At 40.3% G+C, this 24,953-nt stretch overlaps 2 protein-coding genes across 3 annotated transcripts in view; one reads left to right on the top strand and one right to left on the bottom strand.

The window, feature by feature from the left end:
- Window positions 1–24,953, bottom strand: part of mal2 (mal, T cell differentiation protein 2) — a 321,233-nt gene that overhangs the window by 148,913 nt on the left and 147,367 nt on the right. The gene's annotated exons all lie outside the window — the stretch shown is intronic.
- LOC141779383 (F-actin-uncapping protein LRRC16A-like) overlaps window positions 1–24,953 on the top strand; it is a 76,544-nt gene that overhangs the window by 31,547 nt on the left and 20,044 nt on the right. For both annotated transcript variants that reach the window (XM_074654190.1, XM_074654189.1), the window contains exons 3-19: window positions 7–57; window positions 6,861–6,920; window positions 8,530–8,651; window positions 9,439–9,536; window positions 9,819–9,889; window positions 10,264–10,337; window positions 10,598–10,673; window positions 15,390–15,478; window positions 16,311–16,405; window positions 16,994–17,080; window positions 18,598–18,701; window positions 19,596–19,673; window positions 20,272–20,348; window positions 21,337–21,441; window positions 22,451–22,520; window positions 24,158–24,239; window positions 24,386–24,485. In XM_074654190.1, coding sequence (XP_074510291.1) covers window positions 7–57; window positions 6,861–6,920; window positions 8,530–8,651; window positions 9,439–9,536; window positions 9,819–9,889; window positions 10,264–10,337; window positions 10,598–10,673; window positions 15,390–15,478; window positions 16,311–16,405; window positions 16,994–17,080; window positions 18,598–18,701; window positions 19,596–19,673; window positions 20,272–20,348; window positions 21,337–21,441; window positions 22,451–22,520; window positions 24,158–24,239; window positions 24,386–24,485 — 1,439 coding nt within the window. The remainder of the gene's footprint in view (window positions 1–6; window positions 58–6,860; window positions 6,921–8,529; window positions 8,652–9,438; window positions 9,537–9,818; window positions 9,890–10,263; window positions 10,338–10,597; window positions 10,674–15,389; window positions 15,479–16,310; window positions 16,406–16,993; window positions 17,081–18,597; window positions 18,702–19,595; window positions 19,674–20,271; window positions 20,349–21,336; window positions 21,442–22,450; window positions 22,521–24,157; window positions 24,240–24,385; window positions 24,486–24,953) is intronic.

The raw sequence follows: 24,953 nt of genomic DNA, 5'->3' as shown, positions 1-24,953 counted from the left end.
CCTTAGGCCCTTGCGTCTCACCGAGTCTACCTCTTGACGGCACGCATCCCCACCAAGGTAAAAGCAGCAGAACTTTTCCAGGAAAGACAACGACAACGACAACCACTATATCACACCAAAAAAAATATATAGATTAAGTCAGCAAATATTGTAAAATATTTCTTTGCTTTTAGGTCAACTGCCTGAGTGTAAATTCATCACAATTACAATGTCCAAAAATATTACAACTTCCTGCAATCCACAGTTATTCTGAGGACATCCTCATTCTGTCAATCTATTCAAAACTAGTTTTAGTGGTTAAACTCTCCTCTGAAGACTGGGTTCACTCTTTAACCTTAATTATTTTAAAGTCCCTTAGATTTACTCAAAAAGGTGTGTTTGTCACACTAAAAATATGTCAGAATGTGTTAGATCCTCATATTGTTTAGGTGTTACAAGGTATCACTGATTTGATTAACAACAATATGGATTTGTGTGCCCTCTTTTAAACATTTCCCCAATCAGAATCAGAAATACTTGATTGATCCCCAGGGGGGAAATTGGGACGTTACGGTTGCTCTTATATAAAAGCACAGAAATGTAAGAAAATAGAAATAGAGGAGTAACATGTGCAGTATGTACATAATGCTACAATATATAATAAAACATATGTAGAGAAATATAAATAAATAATAAAAACAAGAAATTAGAAATATAAGAAATATGTACAGATATGTGCATCAGACACATACAATATATACCACAGTGTAAATAAGTAAATACAAAATGCTGAAAAGTAAACTTAGCACTTTTGCTATCCCAGTTAGTTAGTGTGTATGTGCTGTAGAGTGGATTAAGGCTAAAGTAGTAGCTCTGTGTGTGCCTGGTTATATTGCAGTTTTACAGCCAGTTGGCATGCCTGTTTTGTTTTAACTTGAAACAGCGGTGCCGTAACGCAGCGCAGATGTTTACTGTTAGCACCATTACTAGCAATGAAACATCTGTCATCATCTTTACCAACATCATCATTGTCACCTTTGTCACATGAAAACCAGTAGTGCAGTAAATTAAACGCAGATGTTCACGAAAACTTCCAGCTATTACTATCTGTACTGCAAATACTAAACTTCACATCAGGCTTCAGCTTCTGTGTTGTGACCCACTGGGCCTGCCAGCTGTTAAAAACAGGCCCAGGGTGCTGGGATTTACTTTATCACCCTGCAACCCTGAACTTGGATAAGGGGATATAAAAATGGGCTTGTCATGCCTAGTTGTCATGGAAATGCAGATGTTCAAATAAATATATTTTTTTTCGAGCATTTTAAGGTCTTAAAAGTTTCAAATCTCATTCTAGGCAAAATAATCTCACCTCAAAGTGTGTTTAAGTTCACACCACACAACTTTCAAAGTGGTCAGATTGCTGTACTGTTCACGATACACAACCTGCTGGAGTCTTTAAGCTGTGACTGTATATGGAAACAGACTGCAAACCAGTGTTTTCCCTGCAGTATCTGCACTGGCGATCCTCCCTGTCAGAAAGAGTAGCACTTAAATCACAAGTCACGAGATAACATAACATCATCTCTTGTACCAGGTCCAGGAAATACTGAACAACTGCCCTTCAAAAGGCTGTACTCTATGCTTTCCAGTCAATAAGATGCCTCCAGGGACAGTTTAGGTGATTGATTGGTTGCTTGAGAACTGATTCATTGGTTTACAGGGGGTAGAAGAGGCCATAAAGAACACTCAAGCTGACCCTGTTTCATATGACGTCATGTTTCCAGTGTTATGAGCTGCAGGTTCAACATCTGTTTATTTAGCTGGCTCTGCTGGATCTGTTTTCTATCTTCTGACCTGGAGGGATTACGTAAACACCTGCTTTACGATAGAACTAACCCCCCTTAACAACCCTTCTCTCTTCTACTCTACTGTATGTAATAGTTATGGAACTTTCTGGAGGTGCATCTTGTGAATTTGATTTTGTGGAAGCAAGAGGCTCTTGTAAGGTATAATATTTTAGACATTAGGTGATGGAGCATGAAGAAGGTCTGTCTGGGTCTTGTTTTTCCACAACGGAAGCAGAATCCCTCCTCTGTTGGCTTTCAGAAAACCTCTTTCCCCTTCTCCTCTGGCTCTGCTCAGCCGGATTACAGCCACAGATCACCTCTCCTCTCCTCTCCTCTCTTTCCTTTAAACCATTCGTTCAGGTTTTTCACTCTCATCCTCTCCTTCTTTTCCAACAATCCAGATTATTTCCCTTTTTCTTCATCCCTGTCTCTCGCTGTGTCTTTCCCTTCATCTATCTGGTTTTCTTCCCCCCACTCACCACTGTGACAAAGGTCAGCAGGGATAACCTGCAATGTCTTAAATCAGATTGAATTGAATAGATTGTATCTTAAAAGTAATCAACGTTTGATTTTCTCTCAATGAACTCTCTGCAACTATGGATTATTTTCATTAGCAATTAATCTGCAGGGTTTTTTTTGCAGTGAAAAATGTCCATCACAAATTCCCTGAACCAAAAATTATGATTTAAATAGCTTGTTTGCTGCATCCAAAAATCCCCAAACTGAAAGATATTTAATTTACAAAGATATATATAAACAATAAACACAAAAGTAGTAAATCCTCTCATATGAGAAGCTGGAGCCAGTTTGCCATTTTTGCTGGATTAATGGGATGAATCAGTCGCTATAATTGTTGTCGATGGTGGAATAATTAATTGAGTCATCATTTTGCCACTAAATCCTCACTATTTTTTTAAACCATGCAAAAAAAAAATTCAGTCCAATCCAAGTTTAATATTGTCATTCCCACATTTTCAAAAATTGTTCAATTATATGCGTACTGCATAATTTATTGAAACTATATAATTTAAGAATTTTTATTTCTGTTCAGTTTTTCACAATGCTACCAAAAGTGCTACGTGGGTTCTTACTGCACACTGTCATTTTTTTAAAGAAGCTTGCCAACATCGATAAAAAAAGCTGACTGTTACAGCATTTCTCCTTGCATTGATTTTTTTGATGTGAAATCTATATTACAGCGGAGATGGGTCAACTGCAAATGAAGATTAGCCTCTGCTCACTGTTCCAACACATGAGCTATTGACTGTATACGTCCTCCGTAGATTCAGTTTTCTACTCTTCTGGTAAAAATCTGTTTTTGTTGAATCAAAGCTGAGACTGTGTTGGGTGTTGATTTATACTTCTGGCCATCTGAATATATTGTAGGCGCTGTAATCATCTGTTAGATGCATCTCTGTCTGGAATCCCAGAGATGCATCTAAAACACACAAGAGAACAATCAGTAAGAGGCGATTTCATCAGCAATGCTCTTCTGAGCCCAAGGCCTTAGTATTAAAGTAAAAGTAGATGTATTGCAGTAGCAGTAAAAGCCTCAGTTAAACACTTAACTGTGTATCTTTTGTCTCTCAGCAGTTGTTGAAATCCGCCTTTACCCATCTCAGGCACTTCTCAGTGGGGTTTTTTTGTGCCTCCGATTGATGGTTTGGCTCCTCTTGAGAAGCTGCAGGGCCTTTCAGTCTGTCAGCGTCTCCTCCTCCCAAACATTCACACATGCTCTCACACACACACAAACACAATTTCATTCATCGCTCCCTCCCTCTTGCCTTTTTTTTTTTATTCTGCAGCCTCTTGTTGCTGTTCATTTTACATACCTGTACACTCTGTCTTTATCTGTCTTTGCTTTGCTATGTCACAAGTATGGAGGTTTATGAAGCAAATGATCACACTGAACATACATCTTTCATAACGTATAGGCCTAACGTAACACAAACCATCTCATAGAAACCTCACATTTTGAACCGCCTCACTTACAGACAAATATTTAGAAAATCTCAACATCTACACTTTACTCCTCATACTGTTGCTCAATGCTAATGTTCACAATCTAATAATAATCTTAGAATCAATCTCTGTACATCAAACTGTCCTCTGCATGAATGACAACACATTAAAAGTTGAGTTTTCCATGAAAATACAACAAAAAGAAAAGTGGAGGAGAGCGGTTAAAGTGACAGACGGACAGTGAACGAATGAGTGAACGATGCAATCACTCTAACATTTGGTTCCTCCCTACACCTCCCAGCATGAGGTCTTGCCATTGGCTACAGCTCATATTTATGAAGGCGCTCAATTCAGTAAGCTATCATGTAATTTACTGGCTGTGTGAAATGAACTGATTTGGACACTGTTTACTCCATAGTGCAACATCTAGCAAATAGTTTGCAATACACAAATCTACACTATATATACAGTACTGCTGTACTACTGTTACTGTAGTAGTCTGTATGCTAGACCTAGATGTTTGCACATTTACAGACATAGGTAATAAACTGTATTATAGTAAGTGGCCTCCTATACGCTCAAAATGACAAATTGTTCTGCAACACCATTTTCTAATTCTACAGTAAACACTGAGCAAAAAGAAACACCCCTATGGTGACCTGCAACTTGAAAATAATTGGGACGCAATTACATTTACAGCATAGAATAAAAAAAATGTCTTGATGGAGCTCCAACTGTTTTACCTGCTCCATCTATATTTGTGTTTTGGTGATAATTTGAAGTTACTTTGCATTCAGGATGATAACTAATTGAGTGTGAGGTGCTATGGGGAAAAAATATGAGGTATTGTTGAATGCTAAAATGTAGTGTAACAGTAAGTATAGGAGAGTCAGCACATTGATTTAGTAATGCCAGTGATACAGTAGCATCTACCTTAAGTTTGCGAACATTAGCTAAAATTAGCCACTAGGCTTGGGCAATATGACGAGATTATTGTTCAACACGATACTGGTTGGCTACGATAATGGTCCTCACGTGTCAACGATAACAGAAAGGTATTAAATTATGCAAAGCCTGTAATGAATTTTGCTATATATATATATATATATATATATATATATATATATATATATATATTGCTATATTTATTGCTATATATGCTATAAATATACCGTATAAATGTAATTTATGGTGCTGTTAGATTGCTGCTAGACTGCCCCATTAATACAGGTGTGTGAAGGAGAGTAAATGTTTTTTTTACCATTGCGAAATTGTAGTTTTTGAAAGGCTAAACGCCCAAAAATATGTATTGGAGCAGAATATTTTGTTAGATAAAGACATGTTGTTAATTTTGGAAATGATTACATCTATCTTTTTTCAATAAATTTGGACTTTTGGACTTTGGACTGACATAATTACAGAGACGAAGACACAGCACTGCTTGTGTTTGAGCGAGAGAGAGAGAGAGAGAGAGAGAGAGAGAGAGAGAGAGAGAGGGGAAGAAAAGGTGGAAGCCGATGGACATTTGCATGCAATGTTTTGTGTGTTGAATGAAGCAAGGATGTGTTTTATTGTTCATGAAATCAACTTTTCTTTTCTAAGAGGAAGAATATATTTTATTCTTTGTGTTCTTTCATTCAACAGTTATTTAGTCTTGCTTAAAAACAACAATACAAAATCTTACCTAGTTCTGCCGTTGTCATGTGCCTCCTTGTCCTTGCTAATAGCTAATTGTCTTCGTTTTATCCGACTGAGCTTGTCCACTGTTATTGTCTATTAGACTCATTTCCTTTTGAATGATGAGTCCACCCATTTACATTATGGAATGTGAATTATGGCGTATGTGTGTACATGTGGATTTTTTTCTAGCTTGTAGACTGAACATGAGTGAGTAACCACAGGCATTGTTGAAATAAACACACTGACTGCATACTGTAGTCAGACAGTAGACAGTCTGTCAGCAGACAGACAGTCTGCTTATCCTCTCCCCCCTCTCATCTCTTCGCCAAGCCTCAGGAACACTGAGCCCACCTGGAATAGTCTGGCCTCGCTCCCTGGCCTGCCCTCAGGCACCGTACTGTATGTGGAGAGCAGGAAAACTGTGTGCTCCGTATACACTAGTAGGCATTTATATTCACAGGGTTCCCTCTCTCACATTAAAAAGATCTTTTCCTGTCCTTTTTAGGGATGGAAAGGCAGGCTGCTGCTTTTCTTTGTTTTCTTTGTCCTGAAATGCTCTCTCGAAACAGAAATAGAAAATGTGGACGTGAGACGCTTCTGGTTGTCTTTTTAGCCAGACTTGTTTTGAGAAGACTGTCTTTTGGATGTGAATAAGAGAAATGAAGCAGAGAGCTTTTTTCAGTTTACTTTCCATTTTCTGTCAAAGCTAAAATCAACTTCTCAATTCATACTATTCAGGAAGTGTGTAAACACTTAACAAGAAAAACAAACACTTTCTTGCAAATGAGCGAGAAAATGAACAGTGCATCCTAGAGTGGTTGCGTTTCAAATGAATTCAGCTGGCAGAGATGAAATGCTGGATAAAAGAGCTGATTTAGTTCAACAATTAAGTGATTGTATCTCATCCCCCCAATCTTAGTTTTCATTTTCACCTACAAATGTGTCTAATGCTTCCCAGAAAAATCATGTAAATGTGTGAGTCAGTGATGAGATAGTGTGCATAGGAGCAAAGAGAAAGAAGAAAAAAAGAAATGACTGCATCACTACCTATTCATTATGGAACAGACATATTTTTACACAACATTCCTCAGACAGACAGTCACTATACTAGACTGTTGTTATTAGTAGGCTCACACAAGCACGTGAATGCCATACTTGCACATTCATTCATTAAAATACTTGCAGATACAGTACAACCGCAACTTTTCATTCTCTGATAATTAAATTTAAAATGTTTAGCAGACTGTCAGGATGATTTTTTCTTAAAATGAAGCTTTTCTGAGTATTGTTAGAAGCAGCCTATTGTTCAAAGCAGGTCAGAAAGAGTGTGGTAACATACCGTTTATGTCCTGTAATAAGTATTTTAATGGTGATTCTTGTGCTCTTTTTTAGGTGGAACACTCCATTAATTATCTGGAGATCCAGGGGATTGCGTGTAACAAGCCTACACAGGTACAGTACCTATTACCAACATTAACTGTGTCCAATATGGTGCACAAAATATTAAAGGAATAGTTCCGATATTTTGGAGAATACACTTACTTGCTTTCTTGCAGAGAGTTAGACGAAAACATCTATACAGTACCACTCTCATGTCTCTGTGTTAAGCATGGAGCTAGAGCCAGGAGGTGACTAGCTTAGCAGAGAATAAAGACTGGAAGCAGGGGAAATTGCTAGCCTCGCACCGTCCAAAGCTCCTCCTTCCACAGCAGATTTAAACCACAAATTATCATCTTTACATTTATGTCAATGTGCTGATTAAAGACACAAGATACGTGTTCATTTTGGCACATTTATTACATTTGGACAGGTTAGCCGTTTCCTCATATTTCCAGTCTTTATGCTAAGCTAACTCCAGCTTCACACTTAGCACACAGACATGAGAGCAGTATCAATCTTCTCAGCTAGTATATTTTCCAAAATGCAAACTGTACCTTTAAATTGTACTTTACCAGGTAAAAAAAGGTTTGCCTGTTGTACGTAATATAACATGAACACACAATATACATCTATGCTGGTTTATGTAGTCATACACACGGATTACCTTCTAAATTCAGCTTAAACAAATCATACTGAGTTTTGCATTTTATTTTCCTACGTTTCATTTCACTCTCACTGAACCGGTGATGTTTCCAATAAACTTATTTACAATGACAGAACAGCCACATAAACGAAAACAGTAAGCTCTAGACAGTATTGTATCAGGATCATCTACAGGGAAGTGACTCTGGAGAAACTTAAACTTCATTGTCTTGCTCAGGGACACTTGAGCAGGATGAATGTTTGCTGACATGGGTACTTGAACCCAGCCTCTCCAATTTAAGGACAGTGCCTGTGATCACAACAGATGTATACACCACAGTGGGTAGAGGGTGGCCTAAACTGAGAGGCTGTGAAGCAAAATATGCTCGTATAATCCTTAAAAATTATGAATGTATGAGACACCAAAAACAGATCTGGATCCAGAAATGATGTTTCCCATCTGGGAAGAGCTTCTATTTGGCTTTTCGACCGGAGCTGGCCAGCTGTCAAGTCAGCTGGATCTACCTACAAAATATGATAATCCGTCGCTAACCACACCGTTCCTGCAGCTGAACCTCTCTCCCACTCATCTCCAGAGATGTCAGTCCTCTTAATATCTTGACTGATGGTCTCCCATGTTTAATAAGTGTCAGCAAGGATTATGTTAATTTTGGCCTATAGAGGAGGCATGTATCGCCTTACATCAGCATTTGCATAATTGCAAAGTGGTTAGCCAGTCTTGGTAAATGTCATTAAATCTTTAGTTTTACTTAAGACAAAGATGTGGGATGTAGATTGAGTGGATAGACGGATGTGTTGGTTTCATTCTTGTGAATTCTATCATTGCTGGGTAGTATATAATAAATAAACTATTCTTATACGGTGGATTTTATTTTGACTCAGTAGATGGAACGGATTTAAGAAACATGGTTTACTAACATTCTTTTTTTATCTAGATAAGTATAACTGTGGTTGAAGCAGGTTTGGCTGAAAGCATGCATGCTGTCGTGCATCACTAATTAATGATGTGTCCTTTTAGCTGTTCATAGAGTACGAGCGTGGCTCCTTCTCTCTGAAGCTGCTCTCTACAGAGGAGGTCAATGAGGTGGTCGCTCACATAGGAAACTGTATGCTGAGGATATGTCCCGGCCTACCACCGAGGTGAGCTCCACCTTGATGCGTGTGTGATTGTGTGCAAGATAACAGTTTATGTGTTTCTTTGTGGATTTATTTATATTTCTCAGTCATGTCAAGATATTTGAATCAGTCCTGATAAGGATGTAGTTAATACATCTCACAGTATTTCTGTTATCAATCTCTGCATCAGTTTGTGCATGCAAATGCATTTTGATTTTGCATGTTATACTAATAAAAACGTAATTACTGAATAATGCTCTAAATAAATAACTGAAAATGTTTCCAATACTCAAGAGTTTAACCTGGTGCAACACACAGAATTGAGCTCTAGAAGCCGCTATGGTTGCGTTACAGCTACAGTATCCTGTATTTTATGTCCAAAAAAAACATGCCTCTATTGCGATGTGGATGTCAATCTATTAATATGTTTAGTTGAGAACAGGAAGCATGAATATAAATGCAGAAATGATCACAGATGTAAAACCATAAACCTTTATGACCTCGTCTTGCAAACAGGTCAAAGTCTTTGACTTGACAGAGAGGCTAATGTTTGTATGTTTGAGCTGCAGTCGACTTAATGCTACATTGATTTTTTTTTGATTTTTTTTTGTGGTTTAGTTAAATTTAGTTTCTATTTGAGAACTCAGCAACTTCCTGCTTTCAAAATGTCCACCGACAAGTAAGGCAGTGAGAAAGTAGCCTGGAGCCGCTGATTTTAGAATCTTTTAAAAGGGATTAAACAGGCTTTGAACATTTCAGCAGTTAGAAATGGGATGACTAAATTATGTTTTAATCTGTCTTCTCTTCTCAGTAAAGTGATGAAGAAGCTCTGCATGGAGCCTCCAGACAGGCTGACCTCTCTGCAGACTCTGTGGGAGAACAACAAGCCTGCGGAGCCCGGACCCTGTGGTAGGAATCTGTGACTCTACAGTAATTACTGTGTGCTTCTTCATCCCGTTGCTGAGATGATGTATGTATGATGATGTGTGCATGTAGGGGGTTGGAACAGGCAGTTATACAGTGAGTTTACATCAACCGTATAGAAGTTTGAAATGGTGAATTAAAGCAATTGTGATGAAATTGATTGTAGTTTCAAATTACATGCATTTTTGCACCGCCCACATCCCACTGCTCTTTGGAAAGATGGATTTTATATTATATTTTTCTGTTGTGTTCTCTCTCTCTCTCTAGGTGGGTTTTCTCAGATGTACAGATGTGTTTGTGACTGGTTGGGGCTGCCTTACAAAGAAGAGGTGCAGTGGGTCAGTATCATTTGCATTCTTTTGTGCAGTGGCACAGCTTTGACAGATCCTGGTTCAAAAGTGCTTCAGCGCTGTTGGCTGTATATGACATAAAACTGCATAAAAACCTTTGATAAATACGGTAGGATAGCCACAACAGTGTATGAATAAAGTCCCCTCATATCTATATATTTCTTAAGATCTTTGTCATGGTTCTGCTCCTTCTTGTCGCAAATGGAATGACTCTTTCTCTACTGTATATGTTGCATCTGCTCTTGTGCACTTTCTATATGTTTATATATGAATCATCCTGACATTTTTTGTTGAATTTTTTTTTTTTTTATAACAGACATGTTTGTTAACACTCGCTTTGGCTAATTGTTTCCTTCGTCCAGGATGTGGACACCATCTATTTGACACAAGACACCAGAGAACTCAACCTGCAGGACTTCAGCCATCTGGAGAACAGGTGAGTGTTGGCGCACAACAGAGATAAAATATAACAATAGCACACCAACATCATGAAACACATTGCACACATATGAGGCCATGCGGCTGCAAACATTTCTTGGGATAAGAGAAACACACAACTCAAATTTAAGGGAGGTATTGCAGGTGTGACATGATTTATTTTTCATGTAAAAATGTGCTGACTTCACCACTAAATTAAGGTGGTATTGCTGAAGAATAATATATAGTTGCAGCTATGACCTTTTCTTTCCTCCTCAGGGATCTGGTGGCTATAATAGCAGTCCTGGAGTTTAACCAGTGGTTCACCAAGCTCTCCACAAAAGACTACAAACTGGTTAGTAACCCTTTTTCTCACAATCCTGCTCTTGTTTGCTTTCTAATCATGTCTGCTCAATTTGTACACCACTGCACATTATGCTGGATAAACCTTATCACAGTGTTAGTCTGCTGCCACAATACGGCAAACATAATCCAGATATAATCCCATCTCAGAGTTAAGTAGTGAGGAATATCACTACTTAAGACAAATGGATGGATTGTGTCTCTCACGGTCTACCTGCCTGTCAGTTTGTTCTCTATTCCTCTCACATTTGTAAAGGTCCTGCGTCTCACTTCCCTTATTGCACTATACTGCATTGGTGCAGTGGTTTCTGCTTTGTTGGTTATTCCCATGTAATAAAAAGTGGGGTGAGGTCTTGGACGGGGCTGCGTCTCTGTCTGTCCATCTGCCAAATACTGAGATATGGTATCTGACAGATGGACTGGACAGACAGTTAAAGGCCATCACAGTTGATTTGAGCAAAAAGTGGAGAATAACTGTGTAAACGAGACAAAGAGTCTACAGACATGTTAGTTTTATGTCATTAGTTTTGCTAGTATTTGTTGAACCAAAGTACTGGATAAAATACAATTTTGAGCCTGGACTGAAGTGGCGGACTGGGACGGACTGGCAGACTGACCAACCAACCAATGACCCAATGGCTCTGTGGATGGATGTTGTTGTCATCCACAGAGCCACACTGCTAGCACGGCTAAAATGTGTTTTGAAAGTTGAATGAGAGGGTTACTGTTTCACACGAGAATTGGCATACCGGTACTGCACTCCCAATTCCGATGAAAAGCAGAAGTAGTTTGAATTTTATTACTGTTATATAGCTGTTAAAAACTGGCATGTAATTAAAGGTAATAGTTTCTAAATCTAGTTTTGATAAAACTTGATTGGACAATGGATCCTGTTATTTATAACATATCGCTGTTATTTCTGGTTCCTCCTACTGTATATCATATATATTTAGAATATTCTATATCCTATACTACACTACACGTCTCCCACTCCACCTTGCCTAACTATTTATCTGTAAGTATCTGCCTGTACAGATTTTTCCCCCTTTGTTTCCTCCATCTTCCCCTCCTGTCAGTTGACTGAGGATCAGTCCAATGTTCTCGTGTGATAAGACTCTTAATCCTAACGAAACAAAGGGGCTCAATGTCTCAGGCTGTTGCCCCCCTGCAGCACTCCATTACTAACTCTCCGTCTCGAGGCTTCGCTCAGTCTCACCAATTACCACACGCAGCTTCCTCAGTCCAAACAATTATCTCACGTCTCCGTCACAGACAATTCCTTTTGTATTGAATTTTAAAATCCTGCCCCTCGCCGTGCCGTGTGCATATTTAGGCTCAAATACTCACACAGGCACATGTGCACCAACGTGTGTCCTTTCTAGCCCAGATTAGAGTGTATTATAATGGACCCTAAGGGTGCTGGGATGGTTTCAGCGCATGTTTATTCAAATTTTTTACAGTGTGTTACTTGAGTGGTTTTGGTGATGTTAGCCATAGATACCACTTCTTGTGTTTTGGACTATGTTGTGTTTATCAAAGACTGTGTGTGCTTATTTAGTTGCTGTTTAATGCAACAGAAACTCCTTTGGGTGTTTCTAAGGAACCTTCAGTCTTATTTTCCCATTGTTTTATGTGTGTGCATGTTTACACGATGATAATGGAGAATCGAGGATGTGCTCTGGAGCGTGATTTTTTGAGTTGTTTTTGATCTTGTGCCAATGGAAACAGTAACAACTTAGAAAGAAGAATAAGAACGGGAACAGAGAGTGATGACAGCAAACAGAGGAGTGAAACAGAAAGATAAAGGTCAGCGGAGAGGTCAGTGGACAGAATGAATGAGTGAGATACCAGATAAATAAGGAAATGAGTCAGAAGGTATCAGGAAAGATTTATTCAGATTAAAAGAATGAAGCCAGAGCAGGATAACGAATGAAGAGGAACTAGAAATTTCCAGTTTGGGGAAACTAGTCTTTACTCTCTAGCAGTAAGTCAGTTGATATTCCTGCCAAATCTGTTGGCATGTAAAAGTTCAACTCAAGGGCAACACTGAGCCTGAACTATAGACAGGTTTCTGTGCAGCGTCATCACAGAGATGCGCGCACCTAAGGGGCGGAAAGCACGGAATGTCGAGCAGAGCCAAGCTCCGAAGCAGAGATGACAAGGAGTTGTTGTGTAGTAAACTGCACCAACCGCAACAAAGAATGAAAATGTTTAATATTATGAGGGGATCATATGCCTTTGCTAAAAACAGAAGGAGATTATGGATCCAGGCCTGATGGGCAAAAGTATTCTAGTCACACAGCCCTAGCAAAGCAGCAGGTGGTCATGGTGAGCTGTCATGCTCCACAGATTGATAAAAATGATCTGATAAAAACAGGGTGATCAACCCACATTCTAAGGAAATATTTATATATATTTAGCAACTAATTATACCTTAACACTTAACATGATGCAAGATTTCGTTATGGCTCTAAATTGCTGTAACGTTACGCGACTACGGCAGGGGAGAAAACTCACTCCGGTATGCCGTAACATTACATTTTCAAGGGAAGACGTCTGGTCATCCACCGGGGCATTCATTTTCACCTGCCCGACATAAAAAAAGAGCTGCTGTGTGACTAGTTGTACTAATAACAAGACCAAAATCCAGATCTCCAGTTTTATATTAACATTATACCATCAAGAAGGACTCACGTAACTTGAATGCTGACCAGAGTGTCAACCAAACAGACCCTGGTCCCCAAAGCCAAATCACACTTATGTCTGATCTAACGCTACTCATTTCATAACAGGTGATAACGTCATATCTGGTGGTCGGACTCTGCAGGGGTCTAGCATAGTTAACAAGAATGTACAAATAACGGAAAATCTACATTGATTACAACGGTGGTGACGGTGGTTTTGCCCCCTGAATGCCCACCCACCCTGTAATGTTTGTATACAAGAAACCCGTCTATTGTATCTGTCTAACTGTGTACAGTTGCACATCTAAAAGAAAAGTCTGTGAACAAAAGAAGACGTGAGAGAGAGAGAGAGATGTGAAACATTAAAACACACAAGCCTCAGGAGGTTAAAATTACAGTCTAACCATCCCTATCAAACAGATGAGGAATCTCTCAGTGCAGTGGACTGAATAATACAACACACAGACACTCTCTCTCACACACACACACACACACACACACAGCCGGCTGGCTATCACAGCGAGGGATTATGCTGCTCATCCTCAGTTCAATCAGGCTGTTTGTTTTGTGGCCTAATCGAGATGCTGAGCCGAAAATGAGAAAGGAGGAGAAGAAGAGGAGAGGACGGCAGTGATAAGAGGACTTGACTCCTGATTACTTCATGAGCGTGTACCCGTGTGATGAACGTGTGATGTATTGCAGCAGGACGCAGGGTCAGAACAGCACAGCATGACAAGCCTCTTGTTTAATGGGTGGTAAATGGTGCAGTGCACATGCTGACAGCGTCACTGTGCCGTCCCTAACAGTTTTATTGTGAAAATACTGGCTCCTTTGTGCGCTCCCTCTCTCTCTCTCTCTCTGCTACTCCGCGACCGACTACTCTCTCCCCTCTTTTTCTCCATTTCATCCCTCACTACCCTCATATCTGCTTTTTCTGTATTATGTGTCATCCCTCGCTGCCCTCCATCATTCTTATTCCTCATACTCACAGTTTCACAGAGTAAACATGTGAACAACAGTCCCTTTCTTCCATCTCTCCGTCTTGTTGTCTCTCCAATACCCCTCTCTCCTTTTCTCCCCTCTTTCTCTCCCCCTCACTGTAGATAACAGTGTGGGACAATGTCACCAGTGTTTTGGCCTCACTGAGGCTGCTGGTTTGAGAGAAACAGGCCCTTATAGAATGAATATAAATTACCAAGAATAACAACCAAACAATGGTCCAGTAAAGTTCTGTTTTTTTATGATGGAACATGTTTGTGTTATGAATCAGTGCAGATAGCTAGTGTGGAAAAATTGGAATTACTGCAGTAAGGCAAGGTGTGTTTGTCTACATGTTTGAGTATGACGCAGCACACAGTGAACTGGGTCAGTGAACATCTAGGTAGGGCATTGACGTCCAACTGTTGAATTTTTAATTTGGTCTAAATATGACTGCCTTCGCTCCCCCGGCTCTCTATCCTGCGGTGTTGAGACCACAGGAGTGAGACAACTTTTCTCCCTCTAAAGTGTCGGAAGTCTGCTGTCCCCAGTCTCTCCTTGTCACGCATAAATGGTCTTTAAGCAAAAGAGACAGACTTTACTCAGATGCTGTTTTGCAGTGCAGCTTTAATTAGCATAAATGAACAACTTTCCAGAGGAGTTTTCACAGCATTCTGCACAGGAACACTTGCGGGAATACATGTGCCCCTGAAGTAAATTTCTGTGTTATTCCTATGACCTTCAATGTTTCAATCCGAGCGTTGCTGTTCTAGATAAAAGTGCATTTCACGCCTCGGAGCTGGTTCAGTTAATTAGTATATTTTTTATGCTTTTGATTAACGATCATGAGCTAAGATTTACTGTACTGCTGTGAGCGTGAGACTCGTAATATGTAACATTATATCGCTTTTCATCTTTCATATTACTGTCTTATTGAGCACTAACACAAAAGCTATGGTTAACTTATAGGCTTTTTTTTCTGTCTTGTTTAAATTATACCACATGCAAAATGATGTATAACAAAAGTTTTGTGTGTGTGTCTTCAGTCTGCAGATGTGTGTGAGCAGATCCTTCGGGTAGTGACTCGCTCCAGTCGACTGGAAGAGTTGGTTCTGGACAACGCAGGACTCAAAACGTGAGATTATGCACTAACTAACTATTAAAGGGGCACCCCACCAGTTTCACATGTTACGTGTCAAGGTCAATTAACTCATAATGAAGAGTACTACTGGCAGAGCTGTGTCAAGTGTGAGGAAATTACTCAAGTGTTATCACTTGAACTCACATTTTTAGCAGAAAGCCTGTGTTACAAACTGCGGGTGTGGAGAAATAATAGCGTTTCCCAGACAGGAAGGGTCTAATGAAAGACACTACCATTGCATTATGGGAAGTGTAGGATCCATACTAGCAACTAAAAGTCAGGATATTTCACCCTGTTGCATCAATTTTAGTCCTTTTTAATAATCTATCAAGTCCCCTAACTTTATGAAAATGCAATACTACATCACAAGGTTTTCAAAATAAATCGTCGAACTTTACTTCTGGCAGATTTTGATTTAATATGCCTGCAACCAAAGTGAATGTCATACATTTTACAGATAGAATACCAAAATTCTGACTCTGATGTGAAGTGGAAGCTAAAAATGTTCCATACATACAGTTAACATTTGGACTCATCACACGTAGGTTAAACACAGGTGTTACTCAAGTATCCCAGTAAGCCACGACTGTGAGCCAGCATGCACAATACCAGGACACTGGAACTAAATGGAATTCAGCCATCATTTATTATTTACACCTGTGCTTTTCCGACTATAACATGTGACTGTGACACATCTATTCTGCTCTGCTGTTTTGCCATGGCAAAAAAAGGGATATTCATGTTTCCAAAGCTATTTGATAGGTTGCACATGTACAGTACATTGGTCATACACACATTACGGATACACTCTTTCACACTCTTTCAGTGATTTTGCCCAGAAGCTAGCTGCTGCCCTGGCCCACAACCCCAGCTCAGGACTCACCACCATTAATCTTGCCAACAACCCACTGGAGGACAGAGGTACGCTATCTGCTCTAATGTAGTCTAATGAACTCATCTCTGGTCTGTTGTACTCCCCACTGCACTTTGTTCTAAACAGCTCTGTTATGAATCTTATATGAAAGGTGACTCTCCTACTAAAGTGAATTATTGAATACATTAAACATTCAGATTTCTCTTGCCAACTCTTAAATGTGCAACATTCATGCATTGTATCCTACACACACCACAGCCTGTCACGAGTATATGTTTACTGGTTAAAGGGCAGCGAGTGCAACAAGTTTAATATTTCATCACATCTATCCTAAGGCCTCTCAGTCTATCCAGGACACATTAATTAAAGACGCATTCCACCAAATATTCAGGCAGTCTCATGTAAACATACAACAGATTTCTGGGATTTACGATCTCTGGCTTAATTGTTCTCATGTAAAATTTACAACAAGGATTTGTTGAATGTGTTCTTATCTAAAAAAGGATACTATCTTTCTTTTTGATATTTTGGCTCCACGGCATAATACCTTGATAGACATTTAAACGTTTGTTGTATGTGTTGGTGGAAAATCAATGTCCTTCCTCCTCAGTTCCGTTTCCTCTCTCTTGCTGCAGGTATCTCCTCCCTGGGTGCTCAGTTTGCCAAACTTCGTATGGGCCTCAAGCATTTAAACTTCTCCAAAACCTCCCTATCACCCAAAGGTATGTGCCGTCTTTTGTATATGGTTCCTAAAAACAGGTGGATGATAAATGAAAACATTTGCAATTTTGAAATGGAGTTGGTTGGAATGATTAAAATACAAAAACATATATAAATATTGTGTTGTGATCAGCTGGCTTTCCTGTTTGAGTTTTAATTTACGTACTCCACTCAGATCGGGTGCAATCCACATCTTCCACTAATCTTATCCCCCCTACTGCTGTGAAGCTAATGACACTTAATTATTGCACTATTAACACTGTGAGTGAGAGAGGGACAGAAAGAAAAAGATGTATTTAATGTGTGAGTGTGCAGACAATCTGTAAACAGTATGCATGTTTTTCATTTGCATAAATGCTGCTTATTGGACCACTTTCCTTCGTAAAGCCGTAACGTCTTGGCATGATGGAAAAATCCTCCTGCAGTAATGGCCTTTAATGAAATGCTATGAAGGGACTGATTGCTTTTCTGCAAAAAAAACTGCTGGGGATTTGTCATAATTTCTAGATTAAATGTAGCCGGCAATCACTTGCAGGTAAAATTTCTTCTTCGTTCTCACCCAAAGTAAAGCAGCCATCTTTAGGGACCCTCTGTAAACACGCTCTGCTCTCAGGCAATCAATAAAGAGCTATCATATTTCACAGTGTAGGGTTAGTGAGAGGGCTGCGCTGCTTAAACTGAGCCCTGCTCGTCTAGCTAAAGGCCCAATCCATAATCCAAACACCAAAAGCCTCCAATGCTGAGAGCAAAAGTAGAGGATTGAGGACATTTTTATCTTTTTTTAGCACTGACTTTGTTTGATGAAGCTGAAGCAGACCCATCATTTGATCTTTTGAATTTTAATTCCAGTTGAAGGTCACTTAAATAATGTTGAAACATTTGCATCCATTGCAAAAATATTGAATATTAGAAATGTTGTCTCTCTTAATCATCTCTAGTATTTCTCTCATTTTTCCTTTATCACTCCTCCTTTTTCATCTCTTCTCAGCTGTCCAGCTCTGTCAAGTCAGTCACTTGACAGTCACGCCTTGATTTACTGCTAGTTCAGTGTGTCAGCCATGTGACAGACGTGACACTGGTTAGTGGTTGTACGCACAGAAGGTCGATATCACGCACAGATTGCATGCAAAGATTTGAAAGACATTTCTCTGTCTCACATATAAACCCCGGTCATTTGAACGGTAGCAGCACATCATGAGGTTGTTTAGAGCTTCATGCTTTTAATCAATTTATTTTGATATATTTTCTTATGATATAAAAAAGGAGAACGCCTCGTGACACTGACAAAGGCGTGAGAAAACATGCTCTTTTCACTTTCCATGCATTCACTCTACATTCTGCTCCCGTTCTTTCCTGTCTTCAGCCACTGCTCATTTCCTCTGCTATTTCCTTCAACGTGCTGTCAAAACATCAAGTGGAGATTTGAGGGGTGTGATAATGCTGACACGGCATGTGTGTGTGTGTGTGTGTGTGTGTGTGTGTGTGTGTGTGTGTGTGTGTGTGTGTGTGTGTGTTGTAGGGGTGAACAGCCTTTGCCAGTCACTGAGTGCCAACCCGTCCATCCCCAGCAGCCTGGTCCATCTGGACCTCTCAGGGAATGTCCTCCGAGGAGACGACATGCAGGTACAAACGAACAACAGTTTCTATTCTATCTCAGAGCCAGTAGCAGTAACACTTAATTGATTGAAACAGTTCAGCGCTGCAGTCGCGTGGAGGCCTTTTCAGACCGTTATAAATCAGTTAGCATGTCACTCTGTAGGGGAGCATCGACTCGGAAAATTCAACATCTGTCATCAGAGCACAGATGTAGGGATGTGAAAGAAACTCTCTATACTGTGGGGTTTACAAATCAGAATCTAACAGACACAATCACACCCATCACAGTGATATACTGTTTTTATAGCTGGACACACAAGTTAATATCATCTGTTGCCCAAAATGCTGCAGAGACTGAAACTAAGATTGTTTTAAAGGAATAGTTCAACATTTTGGGAAATACGCGCTTATTCCCTTTTTTTTTGCCAAGAGTTAAATGAAAAGACAGATACCACTCCCATGAATGTGAGAGTGGTAATGCCAGCAGCTGGTTAGATTAGCTTAAGGACTGGAAACAGATAGCTTCTAAAGTTCACGAACAGGAGTCATGGTGACAACGAGACTCCAGGAAGTTACTGTGCCTGGCCAATAACCAGGCACAACAAGGTTTGAAATCAGAAATGATGGAAAATTATGAATGAGAGCAGGAAATGGATAGTAGATTCTCAGTAGTAGAATAAAACAGAAAACATGAAAGAAAAGACCTTATTGAAGTCCACAAAAACTAAATACAATATGCACAAGTCAAAATCACACTGTTCTAGAGGAAGATATTTGAAAGCATTTCTCACTATGATCAACAACACATCAAACTGCTGCAATACTGTATCCTCCAGAGGAGTGGTCACATACATCCCTGTGTTGACAAAACCTCATCGTCTCCTTTGTAATAATGTGTGTCATGTTTTGCTCTACATTTAGCATTTCTACCACTTCCTGGGTCAACCCAACAGCCTGTCGACCCTTGACCTCTCCAACACCGACTGCTCATTGGACCAGGTGAGTCAGGACATATCCTGCCTATTAAAAGATAATCGACTAAAGAGATACAGTATATAATAATGGATAAAATATTGTTAAGAAAACAGACCCTACAGAGTGAGAGAACCACTTTCTGTAACCAAACAACATGTGATTAGAGTTGTTCCTCGTTATGCTGCATTGTAAGATGAAGTGCCAGCCATTAATATCTGTGTTGCAGGGAATGTAATCCCACTGTATACACCCACTCAATCCGTGTTGCCGTCCGCTGCCTGTGAAGTGATCTGAATACCGTATGTGATGTATTGACGTGGGTCTGAAAGCCAAATACAGCCTATTGATTAGTCTGAGATGTAGCCAGCTGTCAGCCTGTCACTGAACATATTGACTAGCTGCTAAATCATATTCTCTTTCTCTCACGTACACAGTGTACATTTACACGCTTCTAAACACACGACACAGTCGCAAAGCTTTCTTCTTCTTTCTTTGCCACAGACGAGTGAGGGTTGGAAGATGCAACGTTCCAAACTCATTGATATTGAAGCAAATCAAACCATACTTGAGACAGTTTATACAGCTCAGATGTTAAAGGTTATGTATTCTGTGTGTTTTCCAGGTGTGCTCAGCTCTGCTGCGAGGCTCGGTCCAACACCTCTCTGTTCTTAACGTGTCAAAGAGCGTCTTCCCTCACAGGTTAGTACCCATCTGGGTAGTACTAAATTCATTTGATGTTGTTGCTTGACACGGTTTGTTTGATCAAGAGTGCATTTGCCAGATTTTCCAAATACCATCACAGTTGAGATGACATCCATAGTTATATACACAACTGCCTCCTGCATCTTTTTTGTAAAATCAGGGCCTAAATGCAATATCAATATTGAGTTGCATCCCAAACCTGTTTCATATTAAAACAGGTTAGGGATGCAACTCAACATTGCATTTCTCCTATATGTTGTCATCCATCCTAACCCCACTGTGGTTCTCCTTCCCATCTTAATATATTGTCGACATTGAAGCGTTTTGTTTTTTGCCCAAAAGGCAGATTTGACCTGAAATGACAGACTTGTTACAGCAATTCCTTTCAGCCAAAAATTCTGTCTGTATGTTGGTGTGTGACACCTGCTGGTGACAAAGTGCCATTACAGACACACAGTGTATGTACGCCGGTGTTTTGAGTGTGTTTAAATTTGAGTGCCTGTGTATGTGTGTGTGCAGATCTTGTGTGTAACAGATGGGTGGTGGGTGGAGTTTGCTTCCCATCATTATCTCTCTTTCCAGTGTGCCTCTAGGGAGTTGAGGACTTCATCAAGGGGAGAGGGGAGGAGAGGATGGGAGGGAGGAGGGAGGTGGGGTGGAGAGGGAAGATGAGTATATATATGAGACAGGAGGAGGCAACGGGAGAGGACAACATGAGTATAGTAGTGAAAGTTAAGAAAGACTCTTAAGACGTTTTTTGGAGCTGAAACAGGCTCTTAAAGAGCATATAAAACCTAAAATGGGTCACAGGCTTTTAGGACGTGGCAAGTGTACTAAAAGCTTATTGTAGGCCTGAATCTCTGGTCATCGTTAAGCATTATATGGTGTTGATCAAAAGAGCTTAAGATTGTCTGAAAAGTTGTTGACATGTTGTCTTTATCTGTCTGGCATTCTTTTATATCCTGCTCTCTTTTTGTTTCTGTAGGAAAGGCAAAGAGGTGCCTCCGTCATTCAAGCACTTCTTCAGCAGCGCCATGTCTCTGAGCTCCATCAACGTGTCAGGAACCAAGCTGCCGCCAGAGGCCCTCAAGTGAGACAACGAGTCATTCACATTTAATGTGTCTGAGGAGCTTCTGCCCCACATTCTCTGTGACGGCTGTACATTTTGTTCCTCGTCTTCTTTTAATACCTGCATCCCCATTTAAAGCTGTACATTTTTAGACGTTTCAAGTACAGTAAGAATAAGCTTGTTTTGTCAGCCTGTATCACAGTGAGGAGCTGCATTAGAGGACGGCAGCTGCAGCTTTATCTGCACGAACTGGGGCACTGCAGTTTAATGTTGTTTTTTTTTTACTAAAAGTTGTATTATTAATATTTGGAATTTGGATATTGAAAGTGGTCAAAAAACGCTCACACATGGAGAAAAATGGAAAAAATTTAACTAAATATTACCCATCTAAGGAGACCTGTGAACGGTCTACGAACATTTAGTTACACAATGAAAAGTTTTCAAAAGTCAAATTTATATCACAGTGTGTAGGATCTGACGACATCTAGTGGTGTGGTTGCAGATTGCAACCAACTGAGTACCCCTCCGCTCACTCGTCCCTTTCCAAGACTGCGGTAACCTAAACCGCAGAGTGTAAAACCGTGGTAACGCCGTTCACCTCACTCAGAGGCCATCCTTACCATAATAGCACTACTTTAGGAGCAATGGAAGTCAGACGGCGGCTGGCGGTACCACGGTTTTGCACTCTGCGGCTCACGTTACTGCAGTTTCACAAGCGTGTCGGAGAACTACGGTGGCCTTCAGGTAACGAAAAAACAAGAAAGGCTCTCTCTAGAGCCTGTGTTTGGTTTGTTCGTTCTGGGCTACTGTAGAAACATGGCAGAGCAACATGGCCGAACCGTGAAGAGGACCCGCTCCCTATGTAGATATGAAGGGCTCAATTCTTAGTTTCAGGTGATTAAACACTAATGAAAACATATGAATATTATATTTCATTTCTGCTAATAGATCCCTGGAAATGTTACACACTGTTTCTTAACTACCTTTAAAATTATTATAATTTTAACTGCGTATAATAATATTGTTTCAGAGCTCTCCTGCTTGGCCTGGCCAGTAACGTCAATCTGAAGGACGTGTCTCTAGACCTCAGCTGCTGTGAGGTAAGACCGACACTGCGCTATAATTTCTCCGTAAATCATCTTATTTAAAGTCAAGATATCTTTTATAATTTGTACATTTGTACCTGGCTCGCGAGGGATCATTCCCTCGTGGCGGCACTGAAATCAAATCTTAATGGGGCAACTGTAGAGCTGAAGTCCCTTATATTAATTAGATATGAATACAATTATTTTAAACCAAATGCAGTGACTGGAGCAGTTGCAGGGGAGAGTAGACCTAGATCCCAGAGCTGTAGTTACATGAAATGCACAGCACAGTGATGCTGATGATAATGCTGGTAAATCCGTTCAGTACACAGTTAAAGCACAATGCTGCAAAATACAGTGAAAGCCTGAGTCTCCAAATAGACTGCAACTAGTGGATTTTCGGGGGGAACCGGTTTCGGTTTTCTTGTTTGTATTCCTTTATATCTCTGTTTCTAGTATTAGCAGCATTGATGTAAGTGCCTCTGTGTAAGTGCTTTTGTCAGCTAAAGTTCGGAGAGTGTGGTTTTTAATAGTTTGGAGGTAACACTCATCCAATGCAATCAGCTTTTTAGGATCCACTCCAAAACCATTTGACAGGCTAGTGACGCTGTTAAGAGGCTGTATAATGGAATAGTTGGCAGGCAGCGGGCGGGGGTGGAGAGGGAGAGATGCACAGAGGGGTGGGGGGGGGGGTGTTCGAGAGGGTTTTTTGTTTCCTTCCCTAATTGTTTCATCACAACCTTCACCCACACACACACACACATCAGCTCCTCGCCTCCATCTCCGCCCCTGCTCGAACAGAAAAAAAGACAGCTTGCTGCAGATTCAATGGGATTGCTAAAGATAACACATGAATACAAATTACACAGGAAATCCAATTCCACATTCCCATAGAAATCTTCCCAAACTGAAGCCGCGGGGGAAATGATGAGTTCTGTCCTGTTTTCGAGGCCTTAATGAACCGTTTGGTGGCGACAGACCAAAACTGTGCTTTGAGTGGGCTGACGGCATGCAAAATAAGGACACTGTGTGTGTGTGTATAAGACTCCTGTTGAGTGTGTTTGTGCAAATGTGTGTGTCATTGGTGAGAACAGAAGTATGATCATTAAGCATCTGTGTGTTTTGTTGCTTGTAATTGTTGGCGTGGCTTTGACATGCTGTTCTCTCCCCCCTAATGCTTCTGTAAGCTTGGCCATTGTGTAAGTACAAATGTGCTCACTCTTAATAATTAACATCTCATCCCTCCTCATTTTTTGTTAGCACGTCTGTTTTGGCAGATGCTTTATTTTCTGCTGATCTTATTCTTCTGAGTCCATATTTCTATTCTGGCTGATCTGTGTTGTTATGTGTCATTTCCCAGCACCGTGTTAGTCATTTAAAATCACGAGTTCCTCTTGATAAGTCTATCCTGCATGTTTCCGTTATTAGTTGTCTGTGCTTAGAAACCGAATGCATGTCTCACCTAAAAAGCCAGCTTCAGGATTCTCCAAAAGCTGGCAATTAAGGAGTCATGTATTCAAAGTGTTACAAGCTCTAGTTACCTGTACTTCTATTAGATGAACAGGCCATACTCTCTCCATTGTGTCACATGTACTGTACTGTATGTGTCTGTGTAGCTGTGCCTTTAAAATTCGCCCCTTCTCTTTTCCCAGTTACGGTCAGGAGGTTCTCAGATCCTTGAAGGTTGTATTGCCGAGATCCCAAACATCTCCAGCCTAGACATCTCTGACAACGGTGAGATGGCAGCTTCCATACATATTGTGCCATTATATTTACTTTTCAACCCCAACCTCATGCTAAATAAGTCCTCAGCATGCAACTAAAATCAATTAAGATCAGTCAACCTTCATCATTTCTAACCTATTCCTCTATACCTTCAGGCCTGGACTCAGACCTGTCCACTCTGCTGGTGTGGTTGGCCAAGAACCGATCCATCAGACACCTGTCTCTCGGCAAGAACTTCAACAACATCAAGTCTAAGTAAGAATACAGTACAGCAGGGCTGTGCGTTAACTTGTTTTACAAAAAGCACTGATGCTACAGAGTTGGAACGTTTCGTAGCACAGGCCATAAAATTGTAGCACAAGTCCATTGTAGTTTGAGACTATTCAAATTCTGTGTTGGGGGGGCATGGAGCAAACAAAAACACTATTTAAAATGTCATTTTCCATGAACTTTTTAAGCAATATAGTACTGAAAAAACATGTCTCTCGCATGCATCCAGGCGCCGTCTCACTCCCTCTTCCTCTCCTTGCCGTTCTCGTACTTGTGATTTTTTTTTGCTGCAGCGGCAATGATGTATGGACCAGTGACAGCCGGGGACATGCATTTTTAATCGCTCAATAGACAAATACCACATAGAATAGCAATGTGCCTCACACACTAACAAGCACACACACCCTTCACCTCAAACAAACAAGCGGCTCTGCCTCACTCACACACACATCA

The sequence above is a fragment of the Sebastes fasciatus genome, chromosome 12 (assembly GCF_043250625.1).
Source record: "Sebastes fasciatus isolate fSebFas1 chromosome 12, fSebFas1.pri, whole genome shotgun sequence".
In the NCBI taxonomy this organism is placed as follows: domain Eukaryota; kingdom Metazoa; phylum Chordata; class Actinopteri; order Perciformes; family Sebastidae; genus Sebastes; species Sebastes fasciatus.
This window is presented reverse-complemented; position numbering and strand designations above follow the sequence as displayed.